At 39.4% G+C, this 17,946-nt stretch overlaps 1 protein-coding gene and 1 long non-coding RNA gene across 4 annotated transcripts in view; one reads left to right on the forward strand and one right to left on the reverse strand.

Moving 5' to 3' along the window:
* Positions 1 to 2,725: 2,725 nt before the first annotated feature.
* LOC132003918 (uncharacterized) lies at positions 2,726 to 5,071 on the reverse strand. Of its 2 annotated transcripts, none has more exons than XR_009400365.1 (3): positions 4,799 to 5,071; positions 3,851 to 3,926; positions 2,726 to 2,966 (listed from the first exon to the last, which is right to left on the reverse strand). It is a non-coding gene; the product is annotated as an uncharacterized LOC132003918 (long non-coding RNA). The 2 variants fall into 2 exon arrangements; XR_009400364.1 differs by having other exon boundaries at positions 4,559 to 5,071.
* A 117-nt stretch (positions 5,072 to 5,188) lies between these two features.
* CLTC (clathrin heavy chain) overlaps positions 5,189 to 17,946 on the forward strand; it is a 64,908-nt gene continuing 52,150 nt past the window's right edge. Inside the window, exon 1 of one of the 2 annotated variants that reach the window (XM_059380554.1) lies at positions 5,189 to 5,696. In XM_059380554.1, the coding sequence (XP_059236537.1) occupies positions 5,655 to 5,696 (42 nt within the window). In that variant the 5' untranslated portion in view covers positions 5,189 to 5,654. The remainder of the gene's footprint in view (positions 5,697 to 17,946) is intronic. The other variant, XM_059380555.1, reaches the window with a different exon arrangement.

Genomic DNA, 17,946 nt, shown 5'->3' on the forward strand with positions numbered 1-17,946 from the left:
TAAGCATGGAAAGAATATTAGCGTCACCTTGAGAGGGGCTTTTTTTTTTTAAAGATTTTATTTATTTATTTGACAGACAGAGATCACAAGTAGGCAGAGAGGCAGGCAGAGAGAGAGAGAGAGAGAGAGAGAGAGAAGCAGGCTTCCTGCGGAGCAGAGAGCCCGATGCGGGGCTCGATCCCAGGACCCTGAGATCATGACCCGAGCCGAAGGCAGCAGCCCAAACCACTGAGCCACCCAGGCGCCCCGAGAGGGGCTTTTTTGAAATATTTTTCAGTTTCCAGTATGTAACTTGGGCTAACACTAAGTAGGTCAAATGAATAATTTGAGTGCTACTCATTCTTACAGAAAAATGTGAAAGTTGGCCTGGACTTGGGTTACTTTTACAACATGTAGTACTTAGAGACTGCTATTGTGTGCCTGTCTGCTACTCTACTTAGTTACCTTTCAAGAGATGGAATTTTTAAACCCTCCTCAGTAATGGGTATAATCTCATCTCTAAATCTGATTTGATGGTTTAGATAGCCCAAAAATGTAGAGATGGTAAAAGGTTGTCTTTATCAGGCTACTTTTTTATTTTCACCCTAAAGAGAACTTTTCATGCCTCTTGGTGCTAACAGGAAAAAGAAATTTAAATCAATAAATGAGGTAGGCTTTTATGAGTTCTACATATTTTTCTTTACTGGAATGTTATGGAATGAATAGTTGTGTAGTTGTATACTGTACAGCATTATAAACCCACAGTTATTTGGAATAAAAGCAACCAGGAAAAGGAAATAACCAGGTTTTTGGATCATTTTACATAATCCACTTTATCAGTCATGACATGTTAAGGTAAGTCATTTCTTAAAAAGTGAGTTGTAGGGGTGCCTGGGGGACTCAGTTGTTAAGCACCTGCCTTCAGCTCAGGTCATGATCTCAGGGTCCTGGGATCGAGAACCACATCAGGCTCCTTGCTCAGCGAGAAGCCTGCTACTCCCTCACCCACTGCCCCTGCTTGTATTCCCTCTCTGGCTATGCCCCTCTTTGTTTCAAAAAAAAAAAAAAAAAGAATCTTTTTAATTGGAAGATTTCAACATTGAGTATTTAATTTTTCGTTGTATGTACTGAAAGGTATTTGTCGACCAAGTAAATTAGATTATGCTTCCTTAAAATTTTATTATTGAGCTAATCAAAACTTTACCAGATCTTAGTTTTTAACCATTTTATTCTGAGAGTTTACTACTATAAGGAGGCTGCATATGTGCATTATTACTAGTAGAACTATCCCTTAGAGTGTGACAGAATTTTAAATTGCTGAGAAAACATGTTTGTGGGTCATGCCTTGCTTTGGAGATGGTAATAATCCTAGGAGATGAATAGAGACAGTTCTACATATTTAGAAAGGAAGAAAAAAAATAGCCTATAACAATCATTCCAACATCCTGATCCGCATCGTCCCTTTATCGTAGAGAACTCAAGCTTCTTGTGACTTTAAATTTTGGATATGAAAGGGATATAGCAACATGGCATCTGACTCCCTATTGATCAGGAGGGTTATAACTCTTCTGGGTTTTTCTGTCCATAATGTTCTCTGTATCACTATATTGGAACCAACTTTTCTGAGATGACTTCTTAAGGTAATGTTATGAGCCACTTCATGCTCAGTCCTGACACGGAATAAAGATTCATTACAGATCTTATTTGCTATCCATGATACATTTTAAAACTTGTCTGTATAACTTAAGATTTAGGACAAGCCTGAGTACGTGAATGATAATAATTGTAAATTCAGGTCCATCTCCTACTAAAAAGGCCATGAAAAAATTTATTCTGGCTTTGTGAATGTTTCTTTTCCAGTGAGCTTTACCCACAATCAGTGCCTTGTACAGGGCCAAAATAAAGTGGGCACTGTAAGATGACCTGTGCATTTGATATACTGCTCTTTACCTAATCCTGTGGGATTCATATCTGTGGCCCTAGGGGGCTGAAATGTTTCAAAGCTGCTGTTTATTTTTTTTTTTAAGATTTTCTTTCTTTGACAGAGATCACAAGCAGGCAGAGAGGCAGGCAGAGAGGGGGTAAAGCAGGCTCCCTGCTGAGCAGAGACACCCCTCCCCAGGACCCTGAGATCACGACCTAAGCCAAAGGCAGAGGCTTAACCCACTGAGCCACACAGGTGCCCCTAAAGCTGCTGTTTAAATGGCAAAACCACTTATCTTATTGGGTAATGCTAAAGTATATCCCTCTTGGTTTCATTAACATCTGAATTTTTAGGTGGTGGGTATGATGGGTTAAGCTTAAAATTCTGCTTTAAAATTGATCTCTTAATGTTTGAGAAATGCCTTCATTTTGTGGGTTTTGCAATGTAGCTAGCTCCTGCTGTTTTTAAAAGGTCAAGTTAAAAGGCAGGGGCCTTAATTTGGGGGCTGCCTGAAGATAAACAACTATAGAGAAATCCAATGAATGTTCTTCTGAGATGTCATTCTCACTGGATGTTTCATATTAAACATTATATTATTATATTTTACATTATATATACATAGTATTTCCTGGCATAAAATATAATATTACAGGTACAATAAAGGTTTTTTGTATAGGTTTTGAGAAACCGACATTCCTCAAAATAGCATATGAGCAATGCAGTTTTGCTAATGGTGCTTGCTGTGACTCAGAGTGAGGAACTACTATTGAATATTCGGATAAAAATAGCTTCAAATTGGAAGAATTTGACCACTTTTATTAATATGGCTACTTAATAAAATACTTTTATGAAACTAAAAGCCAGGACAATACATTAATAGCAATAGATACAGGGGCAACTGTATGACTCAGTCAGTTAAGTACCTGCCTTTAGCTAAGGTCATGATCCTGGGGGACCTGGGATAGAGCCCCAAGTTGGCTTCTCTTCTCTTCTCAGCGGGGAGCCTGCTTCTTCCTCTCCCTCTGCTGCTCCCCATGCTTGTGCTCCATTGTGTGCGCTCTCTCTGCCAAATAAATAAATAAAACCTTAAAAAATTGCAGATGTATTGAAAGGCTTTGTCATAGTTCGGGAAAAAACCCAAAAACCTAGCGTTTGTTTTCTGATTTATACAGTTATCTATCTTCTCTAACCTAAGGTAGCATCTGAAAACAAAGCCATTTGATTACTGCTCAAGTAACTGTGAACAGTGACTCAGCCTTCAGGACCTCTAAACCAAGGATAACCTTTTTTGCCTTTACACCATTAGCAGGAACAGCTTACTACCGTGAAAAGCTCTCTCTATTACCTCAGCCCCAATTATTGATCTTTAAAATGCACAGGTTTGGGTTTTAATGTTTATCCTCTGGATCATTTTTCCTCTTGAAAAATTCTGGATTTACTGACTTGAAGGATAGTGTTCAAAATGAACTAGTAAATTGTAATCTATTTTTCTTCTAAATGACTTCTGAAAACAATGCATTTATTACATTCTATGTGCGATGACACAGCAGTCATTAACAGAACCTCAGTGCACTTTTGGTTAGATATCCCACATATTCAAATATCCAAGCTAAAAATCAATTGCTTTGGAATTGTACTTAAAATTATAGGTCTGTAAGAAAATGAACGACAGTTATTAGCAAATTAAAGAAAATATTGGTGGTCCATTCATGATACAGCTCTTGTATCCCAGATTCTGAAATTAGACATTAAACCTGATTAAGCTACTGCTTTTACTATAATAAAACAATAACTCCTTTACATTTTTAATTTAGAATTTGTCCACTTCCAAAAAGGATTGAAAGCAGGTACTATTTAACTGGAATTAGAAAAGTTATTCCAAATGTTGCAGAATACAGAACATCTTCAAGCATCTGGCCTAATAAAACAACACACAATTTTGCCTACCATAAATATTCACTCTTATCCTTTGCATAACAGCCTTCTGTCTCCTCTTTTACCTTCCAAAGATTCTTCTCTCATCCTAAGTATGTGAGATACATTTTGGGAAAAACATTAAAAGCAATTTAAATGATTAAGCAAACTTCTCTAAGCAAAACTGCTTAACACACAAAATTACTGTATACCTAATAGGGTTTTATGTTTAACGGAAAAGGGCACTAAAAAGAAACATTCTCTACTCGTTTTTCAAGATCTTTCTGGAAAACTAGGCACATCTCTTATAAAGATGAAAGGAACTAAATTCTTAAACCTTTAATGCATTTATTACAGCTTATACCTTAGCAATCAAGTACTGGGAAGGTTACTAATCGATAATATTGTAGTTATCATAATGCTATTGGAAAACAAAGTGCTCCAGCTTTGAAGCGCTTACATTCCCAAATACTGCTACTTAACTGGCAATGTTAAGGTGGTCCCACTGAAATACACCTCTAATAGTTAATCTCTTTTTCCAAGAATGTTTATTAGCCACACCTTAGAAGAACTTAAGGGTTTCAAACCTCCCTCTTAAACTCATTATCGAAATCTTTAAGACTCCTTTTTTGATGTGGCTAAAAAAAAACTCCTCCTGCCACAATCCTGGTCCAATTCTATAGCACATACACGATACTCAAAGTCTCTAACTCTGTTCTAAGCTAGACCCGTATCACATACATGTCCTCCAAAATGTCCGCAGAAATAAGAAGCTATCTCAAGGCCAGCTGAGACACCTCATAAATGGCCTTCACTGTCCTTTGAGCCAGTTATTTAGGTAATATGCAAAAGAAATTGCTAGTTCTAGTTAGAATCCAAGCGTCAGCATCTCCAAGCGTCAGAAGGGTTGTGCATAAGGGCAGGGAGGATCTTATAAACCCCATTTCATTCCCCCTCCCAGAGACGTAAGAAACCACCCACGGTATTAAAGTAGGCGGGGGAGGAGTACTGCAGCCGGCTGCCAAGAAAGCGCTCTGCAAGGAGGCCGTTTCCCTGAGTCACGGAGAGGGCGGGAGGCTGGGCCCATCTGCCCACGCCACGTCCTTTTCGTAAGGGACTCAGTTTAAACAGGCAGGGCCCAAAGAAAAAGAGAATAACACCGCTATTCCTCAAGGCAGCTCAGCAGCCACCCTATTCCCAGGAGACTCTATTTCCCTAGAACTCGCTCTGCATTCCGGCAGCGATCAGCCGACCCTTCCCGACCAGCATCACGTGCAACCGGAAGTACGTGGGTGGGACCAAAGAGCCCACGGAAGTGACGTAGGTCACTGCTAGTCGCATGATGTGGCAAAATGCAAAAAAAAGGAGTGGGGGGAGGAAAAGCTGGGGAGGCTGGGGAAAGTGATGAGTCCAAAAAAATAGTCCCTTCGAGTCCTCTAATTTACCCTCGCGGCGCAGCAGTAAGCGAGGCCCTCGGCGCACTGCGCCCCGAATTCCTGCGCCCCACTGCACCGCGGCGCTCCGTGGAGGGGTACATAAGACGGAGGGGGTGAGGTGACTTGGGCGGAGTTCTGTCGTCGGGATCCCTCCGCAGGGCTCAGCCGTTTCCGGAGTCTGCGCTGCGCCCGGTTCCGCCATTGCGGCTCTCCCGGACCCTGGAGCCTCCGCCCCCGACCCGAGCTCTTTCGTCTGCCTGCCAGTTTTCTGCGTCCCCGGAGAGTATCTTGCTGAGCCCAGCCTCCCCCCTCCCCCTTCTCCTCCTCTCCCTTGGAGAGCCCGGGCAGCTACTGCCCCGCAGCCCCAGTGACAGGAGGAGACCAGACACCCCGACAGCGCCATGGCCCAGATTCTGCCAATTCGTTTTCAGGAGCATCTCCAGGTGCGGCCGGGCCCGGGCCGGTGAGGGCTGTGGAGAGGGTGGTAGCAAAGAAGAAGCTGGAGTCTGGGACCAAGTAGAAGGAACAGGATCGGAGGGGGGTGGGTGGGTATGGTGTTTGGGGTAGATGGAGGATGGGGGCACTATCTCGGAAAGCTTACGAGTTAATGATGTGGGGCTTGGATAGAAAAGACGAAAGTCGGGGTGCGAAGGGCAGCGAGGCCAGGCCTGGGTTCGAGGGCCTCTTATTTTCGCTTCCTGGGTGGTAAGAACTGCGCATTCTAACTCCCTCCCCTTTCGCCGTTTTATTCAGTTCATTCATTTGGGTAGATTGGACGGAGTGCAGTTCTCCCGCGTTTCTTCCAGACCAGGGATTTTCGTCCACTAGGCCAATGCAGAGCTGTCACCTCCCATTACTCTTCTCTTCCCTTTTCTTTCCCCCATCGTGTCTGCACCCAGTTGTGGGGCGGGTGGGCTGGGGAGGAGCAACCCTTTTTCTTCCTCCCTCTGCAGCTCTCAACTGGGAAAGGCACCTTCCCCTGGGGTTGGGGGGGCGGGAACGGCGGCGGCTTGCCTCTTGCCTTCCCCTAGGCAGTTAGAACAGAAGGTCACTAAAGGAACAGTAGGAGGATAGAATGGGGGAACATATTTCTCAGGGCGGTGTCAGTCGCGGAGTGCGTGGGGTCAAGGTCCCTAGGGGTACTCGTCGTTTTTTCCTTCCCTTATTTCTTTGGGAATGGTGTGGGTTTTATCCCCTCTTTCTTTTTAGGAGGTAGGGAAGAGTTATCCAGAGGTTATCTTGGGGTCTGCTGGAGTGTAGCAGGTAGTCATGGGCTTGGTTTAAGTACCTCACTCAGGATTGCATGGAATTGAACGACCCTTGGAGATAGAGCACACCTGCTCTGAGATATGCAAAGTTATTTGGTCTGTAATTGGCTTCCTTTTAGTAGGTTCTAGAGTTCTTTCCCATGGTGCATTTTCCTGTAGGCAACATACTGTCTTATCTGGCAGTGTGCCTGTGGCGGGCCGAGGCAGATGATCATTGGAGGGCTTGAGTGAATTAAGCCTCTTCTGAGCTTCTGATTTTCTTAGTTCACCAAGCCTGGTTTTACTCTGGCTGCAGTAATTTATTCATCTTAATTTGCTTTCTTTTCAAATACTCCTTTAAAGAGGCCTGCCCCAGCTCAGCCTCCTGAAGGCCTAAATTCATAATGATAAAAGATGCTGTAGTTTGATGTGACATTAATGTTAGTGACCTACTGGACGCCATTGAAAGCTGTTTTATTTACATTCTGCAGTTGAATACATTAAAGGTTCTTGTTAATAAAAAGATTGAAATATGAATATTTATGTGTCAGTAACCATGTTTCTTTACAGGTATTACCATCTTTGAGCAAGACATCTTTTTCTTTAAGTCTTGAAATGTAATGAATAATAAATCTAAAAAATAAGTAAAACTTTCTTGGTCATCTGTGGTTTTCAGATAACTCATCTGAAGTAATGGAACACTTTAAAAAGGTTAAAGTCTTAAGTGATGGAGTGGACACCGAAGTTACGGTTTTTGCTCAATTCAAGTTTTAATTGCTGTGGTTATTTCATTTAGAGTGAGGTGTAAATGAATGTAGAGGTTTAGAAAAATAGTTTTGAGTGTGAGGGGAAAACAAGCTTATCCTCACAATGTTTCTGAAATATAATACTTCTGCAGACAAATGTTTGTAAATTAGAAACAGAAGTAGGTACGGTTACTAGTTGCAAGGCAGAGGTATTTCCCATTAGTAAACCTTCTTTCTTGGCTAGTGATGGTTTGGGCAGTAGCTTTTCATTTCTCTTAAAGAGGAGACAAGTATTGTTAAATACTCCCCAAGATTGGAATCCAGCTTTGTCACTAATTGAAGATTTAATTTGGGTCTGATTTCTGAGTTTCTGCAAATACTCAAGTGAAACAATTACCTTTGGAAATAATTTGAAGATTTGAGTATAAAGCAGCTTTGCAAATGTATTTGAAGAATTCAGTCATTTTTTTTTTTTATAGTGACATGCCAGGGCTAAAGTAAAGCTTACTAGTGTGACTGTATGCTCCAGCTGATAATGATTAATTGTGCAAAGAGCCCTGATCACTAACCTATTCCAGATATTCCAGAATATCCCCTAACTTCTCACTTTTATCCCCTTTAAAAAAGTTAATAAGGGTTATTTTAATTGGCATCTCATGTCTTTATCTGAGTTCTGTCAGTTTGCTAAGTAGTAGAAAACTTTCTGAAAGAGGATAAGAATTGGGAACAAGAATTGAGGAACTTGAGTGTAGAGTTAGCTTTTGTGAAAGTGTCTAAAGGTGAACTGTAAATTTGTTTTTAACCTTTCTGGCCAATTGAAGTATCTGTCATCAAGGCTTGGAATTACATCAAATAAATGTTAATATTTTAAGTTATGAAGTTTTTTGCCCCCTGTTTTTTTTTTTTTTTTTTCCTTTGGATGTTTAGGCTGATAGTCAACAGATGAGTGCCTATCTGAGCAAGAGATTACTAGAAATGCAGGTTTTTTTTTAACTTTTTTTTTTTAAGATTTTATTTATTTATTTGACAGAGAGAGAGATCACAAATAGGCAGAGAGACAGAGAGAGAGAGATGAGGAGAAGCAGGCTCCCCGCTGAGCAGAGAGCCCAATGCGGGACTCGATCCCAGGCCCCTGGGATCATGACCTGAGCCGAAGGCAGAGGCTTAACCCACTGAGCCACCCAGGCGCCCCTAGAAATGCAGTTTTTAAAAAAATTCCTGGACTACACATAAAATGTTGCTTGTAGTTCTCAATTCTTGGCACACTAAGTTTCTCTTTGCCGATTGGCACATTCTACTGTATTCCCAGGATCTTGGGTTCTTCCCACCTTTTTCTCTTTCCTTTGATCCATAAATGCAGGCATGGGATGTGTTGTGAATTGAGTGGTACGGGTTCTTGCTATGGCTATTTTGATTTGCAGAGAGAAAGCAGTGCTGAGTATTACTGTAATATGCTATATGGGTACTGTACTGCCTGGGGAGGCATACTGCCTAGAATTCTGCTATAGTCTAACCTGGGAATGGCTTCCAAACTTAAGATGTACCATGTTTTTCAGAATTTTCCCAATTGTTAGTTTACTCAGCTTAAAGGGGTGTGGCTGATTCTAGTGAATATGCTTTCACTCTGTTTAGGAAATAATTTAAGACCCGGAACTGTGTGTGTGTGTGTGTATAGAACCACTGTCATTTTCATTTTAGTGTGTAGTGCAGTGTGTGATTTTAGAAACCATACCCTGTAATACTTGAATTACATTCAACAATATATTTTTTCTGTCTCTGATACTGATGTGTTTTTTCCTTTTGAGAGTAACTGTCCAATAAGACTTTCTTCTCGGGTGCCTGAGTGGCTTAGTCACTTAAGTATCTGACTCTTGATTTTGGCTCAGATCATGATCTCTATGTCGTGAGATGGACATGGCATGGAGCCTGCTTAAGATTCTTCCCTTTTTAAAAAAAAAAAAAAAGAACTTTCTTCTGTGATGAATATTTTTAGTAGCTACGTAGGGATATTGAAATGTGCCTTGTGTGACTGAGGAACTAAATTTTTATTTTTATTTCTTTTTTATTAATTTAAATGTAAATGGCCACATGAGGCTATTGTCTGTGACATACCATTATAGGCCATACTGATGGACTTTGTAAGAGTGAAGATTTTTTCTGACCACCTACATTTACATTTTATTAACTAAAGACATTTTTTGAAAGTATTAGTTGGCAAAAAAAAGTGTTAGTTGAATTCTGTCTCTTTTGGGTCATGCTGGTGATGAACAATGGCTGGTGAATGAAGGGACCAGCAGATTTCTTGTGAGAGCCTGTTTTTCCCTATGACTGTGGCTTGGTGTTTTCAGGTCTTCACTTAATCTCCCCAGATATCCTTATTACATAGTTAAAGAAAGTGAGACTCCACCCGAGAGAACAGTGTTAGAATAGGATTTGATCCTGGGTCTTCAGACAAAATATTTCAAGGAAATAGAATGGCTTTAAGAAGAGAAGTTACACAGTATCCTCCTACTGTGCTTTTTTCTGTTAGACTTTGCTCCAAGAATGTTACAATTTGACTCACAATGTTATAATTTCAACATGTGAGGAGTATGAAATTTTCAAATGAGATATTTTACATTCCTTTTGGGGTACTGATTTTTCAAAATACTCTTAGAGCACATCCCAATTTAGACCCTATTTTCATTGGAATCTGTGTTTAGCTTTCATAATATTTACAGTTGAAAAAGAAGATCTGCATACCTAGTTATTCCAAACTTCAGTTTTTCATAACTGAATCAATTATCAGTTACTATGTTAATTATTTTAAATTTTAAAATCAGTCACAGTAACCATATTTCTGTTGCTCAGTATCACATGTGGCTTGTGAAAATGTGGCTCCAGTATTGAAGAACACAAGGTTAAGACTTCTCTCAGTAAAATAAGCCTACTGCCTCACAAAGTTACTGTAAAGGTCTGAGATCATGTATTCAGAAGTACTTGGTGTAGCACTTTAAAAACATTAATTATTAGCTATAATTTTTGTCTAGTACATTTTATTTATGTATCTCAGAACCAGTGACACGGTATTTTATTTGCAGACCTAGATTTTTATGGTTTATAAATATTTGATACCTAAGATTTGAGTACTTATCAGCAACTGTGTTGGACTAGAAACAAAATGGTGAATACAGACTGAAGCTTGCATTGATTAGTTGGCAAAGGCTATCCACACATAATTGCAACCATGGATGTTATTCATTGTTCGATGTTGTGCAGGACTTAATACAAATATTCATATGATACAAAACTAATCCCGCTCTGAAACTGTGCCCAAAAGAAATTTTTTTTTTTTTTTTTTTTGGTTAAGATTTCATTTATTTGACATAGAGAGACCACAGCAGGAGAAGCAGCAGAGGGTGAGGGAATAACAGGTTCCCTGTTAAGCAAGGAGCCTGATGTTGGGCTCGATCCCACCTGGGATCATCTGAGTAGAAGGCAGACACTTAACCGACTGAGCCACCCAGGCTCCTCAAGAAAAAAATCTTTAAGTTACTTTTTAATTCTGACCCATGAGCACTTGCTGTATGCCATTTGTACATTTTTAATTAGTGTTCCTTGGTCAGATATATTTGAGAAACTTCCTCAAATCTGATAAAATACCCACCTGGAATGCCAGTCAGACCTTTGCTAGTGTTACATATTTCCTTCTATAAGCTGGCAGTGTTAAAGTGAATGTTCTCCCTTAGATGGGAAATGAGTTCAAAAGCTAACATTTCAGTCCTTTATATTAGAATGGGGTATTTCTCTTAACTTTATTTACATATATGCCCATGCTAAAGCAACTTCACAAATCAACTTGTAAATCATAACAAAGTTTATAGTTCTAGATGTTTCCTCCCGCCCCTTGGCCAAGTGTCTGTGGCTAAAGCTCTTAACTTGAAGGCATGGCAGGAGGCTTGGATCTGAATGCATTATACGAAACCCATCTGTCAGACTGGATTTTGTCTCCCTTTTTTTGTGTTATGAGAGGCATAATTTATTTTGTTCTTAAAGGGAATAACTATTAATCAAATCTCAGTTGTGCTGACATCTGTAATATCAAAATTAATTGACCGTCTAGCTTCTTGAGTACCTACTCTGTGTCAGGAACACTGATAAATATTTTATGTTCATAATCTCCTGTAATTAGCAAGAAAATGCTGTCAGGTAGGGAGGGTTAGCCTTATTTTACACATGAGGAAACAGAAGTTAACTTTTTTTTTTTTTTAAAGATTTTATTTATTTATTTGACAGAGAGAGATCACAAGTAGGCAGAGAGGCTGGCAGAGAGAGAGAGAAAGAGAGGAGGAAGCAGGCTCCCTGCTGAGCAGAGAGCCCGATGCGGGACTCAATCCCAGGACCCTGAGATCATGACCTGAGCTGAAGGCAGAGGCTTAACCCACTGAGCCACCCAGGTGCCCCAGAAGTTAACTTTTAGAATCACATAGCTAGTGAGTGGGTGGTCAGACTTTAATACTTAGTCTTTTTGCAGTGTGGCACATTGCTTCATTTGGTGAATGAGCTATATAATTTGAACTGCAAAATATAGCACGATTTGTTTGCATCTGTGTTGTGGTGTTCTTTGTACACATTCTACCAGTGGTTTGTTTTTAGGTCAATAGTTCTGGTTTTGTTTCTGTTTCTTAAGATTTTATAATATTATTTGAGAGCAAGACAAGTAGGCAGGGGACAAGTAGATTCCCTGTTGAGCAGGGAGCCAGACACAGGGCTTGATCCCAGGACCCTGAAGATCATGACCTGAGCTGAAGGCAAATGCTTAACCACCTGAGCCACCCAGGTATCCCTTAATTGTTTCTATATTATGAGAAAAGTAGGGGCCAGTGAACCAATATTTGATTTTCTATGCTTTAAATGGTTAGATGATGTTTTTAAAGGGCTTTATTCAACTTCCTACTAGAAAATGTACAGAATGATTGGGATCAGGTTAATTTAAAGATTAGGATTATCTTTATCCCCTTCATAAAGCTGAACTTCTCAAAAGTGTCTATGGAGTTTTTCTTAATGACAAGAGTGAATGTGTTCCAGTCTGAAGCCACTTATGAAAGCAGAAAGCTTCTTTTGATTTTACTGCATTATTCATGTTTTGTGTTTGTACTACTAAAAAACTTGAACAGAACTCTTAAGAAAGCAATGGTGCTTGAGGTGGGGGGAAGAAAAGTGGGAGTTGGACATGTTTACTCAGTATGAATAGCATAGCCATAGAGGGGAAAACTGGTTACAAACTTAGACAGGGTTGTGCTTTGGAGGCTGAACTACCAGTAATATTAGTACTTCCTGTTCTGAATCATTGGGTAAATAAGGACTTTTCTTTGGGTTCTGAAGTAAAGCTGATTTTAAAGCTTACTTCTGAAGGAATAGGGATTGAGTGCATTGCAACCATTTGCCACATTAGAAAATTTAAATTCTCTGTGCTATTGCAGAAGATGTCTCAGATTTTTTTTTTTTTAAAGATTTTATTTATTTATTTGACTGAGAGAAATTACAAGTACACTGAGAGGCAGGCAGAGAGAGAGAGAAGGAAGCAGGCTCCCTGCTGAGCAGAGAGCCCGATGCGGGACTCAATCCCAGGACCCTGAGATCATGACCTGGGCCGAAGGCAGTGGCCTAACCCACTGAGCCACCCAGGCGCTTCGAGAAGATCTCTCAGATGTTTAATCTGAACTCTATCTTTTTATCTTTTTTCAACTTCCTCATTTATTAAGTTAAAATAATACTTTTTTTGGCAATTTTGAAATTAGACTGTGGTATGTGTTTGTGTTTATATTGTAAGACGTAGCTTGTGAGACACTCAAATGTTAGTTCTTAGCTCTATGCTAGAGGAGAGTCTCCCTTTATCCAGTAGAGTAGAACATAACATGCCAAGCTAAAGGAAAAAACTACCATCTACCCAGTTATTGAAGCCAAGATCTTGGAGATTCAGACCAGATTCTTTCCTTTTATTGTCTACATCCAGCCCATTTCTGGAGGAGGAAAGGGAAGAACTCTAATAGTGATATACACTACAATCCTAGGGATTGCAGTTTCTGATGATCTTGAGCTATAACTGTGTATAGGTAATTCTGTTTGTTTTAAACAACACAAATTTATTACCCTAAAGTTTTGGAGGACAGAGGCTGAAATGAATCCCACAGGAGAAAACAGGTTTTTGGCAGGGTTATATTCTTCCTGGAGGCTCTAGAGTAGAATCCATTTGATGACTCCCATCTACTGACTGTGAAAGTCAGAGTAGATGAAAATGGGAGTTGGGTGGAGAGTTGCCTTTATCTGTTTCTGAATTGCTGAGAAAGAGGACTTAAAAACCACCATTTTGGACACAATGAGGCTGGAGACTATCCACATATGCTCAGTTTAGCAAACAGCTGACTGGATCACTCTCCTTATTTGAGGCTGAATAATTAGGAGGAAAAAAACCCATAGGGAGATCATCATTTACAAAATTCATGTCTTTCCCCATTCTGCAATACTGTATATTCTTCCTTTTGAACCTGGCAAAGCTAAGGTAATTTTCTTTTTTACCATAAAATATTTTTCAAGAAAGAGTTTCCTTTAGGGGCACCTGGGTGGCTCAGTGGCTTAAGCCGCTGCCTTCGGCTCTGGTCATGATTTCGGGGTCCTGGCATCAGGCACTCTGCTCAGCAGGGAGCCTGCTTCCTCTTCTCTTTCTCTCTGCCTGCCTCTATGCCTACTTGTGATCTCTCTCTGTCAAATAAATAAAATCTTAAAAAAAAAAGAGTTTCCTTTATACATGTATTCTTTTAAATGGGTTTCTCATTTTTTTTTTTTTTTTAAGAATTTTATATTTGGGAACGAGCAGGGAGGGTCAGAGGGAAAGGGACAAGTAGATTCCCTGCTGAGTGGGAAGCTGGACGTGGGACTTTATCCTAGGACCCTGAGATCATGATCTGAGCCGAAGGCAGACCATCAACTGACTGAGCCACTTGGGTGCCCCAAGTAAAAGCCTTGACAAGTCTCTGCATTTACCTAGCCCTCTCACAATTCTGTTTTGAATACTGTAACACTGTTCATTGAAGACTATCATAGGCTTGGAATCATCTGGATTGATAAGAGGTAAATGTAACATATCTAACAATTACTGTTTTCTGGTCTCACATTTATGACTGTTGGATGTGTAAGGAAACATTTTTAAACATCCCTCAAAAACCCAGTCTATTAGGGGTATATTTCTGGAGATCATAATCCAAAAACAAGCAAAAAACCCAGCTCTTCTAATATGCACATAGAAATTTAGGCATGTTCTAAAATTCCCATGATTGTTACATAATGGATTTATTTTAAAAAAGCACTTCAGAGGAATGGAGATGACTTTCCAGTGCTAATGAAAACACTGATATAAAAAAAGTGCATATGAAGAATTAGAATTGTTTCTGAAATGTGAAGAGTAGAAAAACATTTTCAGGTATAAAAATTATTTTATAATTTTATTTATAAGTAGTCTCCATGCCCAACGTGGGGCTTGAACTCATGATCCTATGATCAAGAGTCATCTACTCTACTAACTGAGCCTGCCAAGTGCCCCTGTAAATTATTTTATAATTTTAAATGTCCTTATGAGCTAAGTCAAATGACGACTTGAACTATATTAAGCATATCTAATTCCTAAGAATTTATATTAACAGGGCCTAAGTTCTTTTAAAATTGAGATAAAGTTAATATAACTTAAAATTAACCATTTTAAAGTGAACAATTTAATGGTATTTAATACATTTAACAATGTTGTGCAACCATCACCTGTATTAGTTCCAAAACATCTTCATTGCCCCAAAAGGAAACTCCAAATTCATTAAGCAGTATCTTATTCCCACCCCCTCCCATCCTCTGCAACCACTAACATGCTCTCTGTCTTTATGGATTTACTGGTCAGTAGAATCATTTGTGACCTTTTTTGTCTGACTTTTACTAAGCGTGATGTTGGAGGTTCATTGTGTTGCAGTATAGATGTGTACTTCATTCCTTAATGGCTGAATAATACTCCACTGAATAGATACACTATGTTTTATTTGTCCTTTCATTAGTTAATAGACATTTGGGCTCTTTCCACCCATTGGCTATTATGAATGTATGGTATTGCTATGAACATTAAAGGTTTTGTTTGAATACCTGTTTTCAGTTCTTTTGGATATATACCTAGGACTGGAATTGCCAGGTCATACGGTTTAGCACTGTTTTAAATTTTTGAGGGATTACCCAACTGTTTTTTATTGCAGCTGCACCGTTTTATATCCCCACCAGCAATGTATGAGTTCCAGTTTTTCCACATTCTAATACTGGTCAGAAGCTTTCTTGAGTGTCCAGGGAATAGTCCACTTGCTAAAATGAATACTGTATTTGGGCACATAGGGTATTTTTAGTTCTGTTCTCAAGTTTGTAGCTCTGTTCTCCCTTGAATTGTGTGTCCTGCTTCAGATTGTATTTCCATTTTCTTCTCAGACACTGTGTATACTCCCACATCTATCTGGGCTAGGCATGCATCCTTGTAACCCCAAGGCACCTTTGTAATTGCTATGTTCTTATTAACACACTGAGTAGAGGAGGCCATAGCACATTTACTGTAGAATTCTCTATTAGTGTAGTGTCTGGCATACACTAGCTGCTCATTGTTTAAATGTATGATTATTGGAAAAAATACTACAGAACTAGGAACAGATCTGAGGAAATGTTTTTTTTTTTTCCTAAAAGACTGCAGTGATAGAATATATACAGAAAGTTGATCCTGGGCACAGCAGAATTGCCCCTGTGGAAATCAGCAGTGTGGAAGATTAACTTGAATTTTTTGAAGATTTTAAATTTAGAGAGAAATCACACAATTAAAACAAGAGGACGTGTGACAGAATAGGTTACAAATATGACAACTATAGAAACAAATAATTGGAATGGAAGCTTTTTTCAGACAATGGAAGAAAATGTAACTGATACAAAGGAGAAGAAGATTTGAAAGGTCCAGTGTTTGAGACAGGCCTGGGGAAGTTTAAATCATGAGATTTAAAACAAACAAAAAATCTACAAGCATCCAGAGCATATCCTCTCCCTGACCAAAAAATTAAGGTAGTCTTATATTTTTAACTCTGAATGTTAGAGATAGTGAAGCAGTATCTATAGACTCTGGGGATGGAAAATTTTTTTTCCACTTTCTAGAAGACGTGAGGTGCAAATTGTATACTCAAAACCCTCTGAGCCTAAAACCTGTTACTTTCCCTATAGGTTGTTAACTTAGTAGTAAGATTGTAGCTTAACACAAAGTAAAGGTGGTCTCACAAAACTTAAATAGTAGGTTATAAAATACTGAATTGATGTTAGCTTGCCAAATAATAGATGCTCAATAGATTTTAGAAAGTAAATTCTGGTCATTTAGTCATTTTAACGTTTCAGACTCCCTGATTTTTTTTGTTTTTTTTTGGGGGGGGACACAGAGCGATCACAAATAGGCAGAGAGGCAGGCAGAGAGAGGGGGAAGCAGGCTCCGTGCTGAGCAGAGAACCGGACATTGGGCTCAGTCACAGGACTTTGAGACTATGACCTGAGCCGAAGGCAGAGGCTTAACCCACTGAGGCACCCAGGTGCTCCTGAATTTGTCAATATTAAATGATTTTGAGAAAGCTTGTAACTCTTTTTGCTGAGTGTTCATTCATTCACTCTGTTGAACTTGTAATTTTTGGCATTTAGGTTCACAAGAAAATATTTCAGTGATTCAAATGTGAAAAAATGGTTCTGGTCTTGTAACTTTTAGCACCTACATGTTGATCATGCTTCAGATGAGTGCTCTAACTAGAAAAATAAGCAGTAACTACATAATGTCTCACTTCCTATCAGGTCTGTGGGTATAGGGTAGAAAAAGACATGAATATGTGTAGTAGTAGCAGCAGTAATGGGGTTGAGCTGAATCACTGGGCTTCCACTTAGAAATACATTTTGGGAAGTTTTGTCATAGAATGAAGTTTCATTGTAACCTTTACAATTTTAATAGTAAGGAAACCAAGCCTTTGGTATCTGCCTAGGGACATTCAAATCATCCTTTGAAGGTTTTTTATGGTAAGTGAGCAGTAAGTTTTATTATAATCTTGAACCCTCAAAGTAAGCCTCATTTCTAGTTCTTTGAAAAGAATGTCTGGACAAACTACGACCCCTTGCCTGCACCCCTACCCCAAACACACATAAGTAAACACCTATAATCAGTCATGACTTTGGTAGCATTCACTTGTTTTGTGCCCCCTGAATGGCCTTTATGCAGAAAAGGGCATAACTTGAGAATCTGCAAGATTTGGGACATAAAATTTTCCTTATATTCTCCTGTAGCTTGATCAGAATCAATGTGTGACATTTCATCTAATTATTGGATTGTTTTAAGAATGAGTCAGATTTAAGGTTTTTTAATTTTCCAGTCAGTAGTTGGCTACAAGGAGGAAAAAAATGCTCTTTGAGTTTCCTGATAATTTGCCAAAGCTAATAGTCTTACAATCCAGCCATGGTTCCTTCTTGAATGTAGTACTTAATTTTGGAGTGACCAGAGTCCAATTCTCCTAGAGACAGTGATCGCCTCAAAAGCTAACATGGAGTAGAAACAAAGGGTCAGCAAGAGTTAAAGGCATTTTTACTTGCTTGAAATGTGTGGAGCACACAAAACAATGGCCAGTATCCTGTTG

Source organism: Mustela nigripes, chromosome 16 (assembly GCF_022355385.1).
Source record: "Mustela nigripes isolate SB6536 chromosome 16, MUSNIG.SB6536, whole genome shotgun sequence".
In the NCBI taxonomy this organism is placed as follows: Eukaryota; Metazoa; Chordata; class Mammalia; order Carnivora; family Mustelidae; genus Mustela; species Mustela nigripes.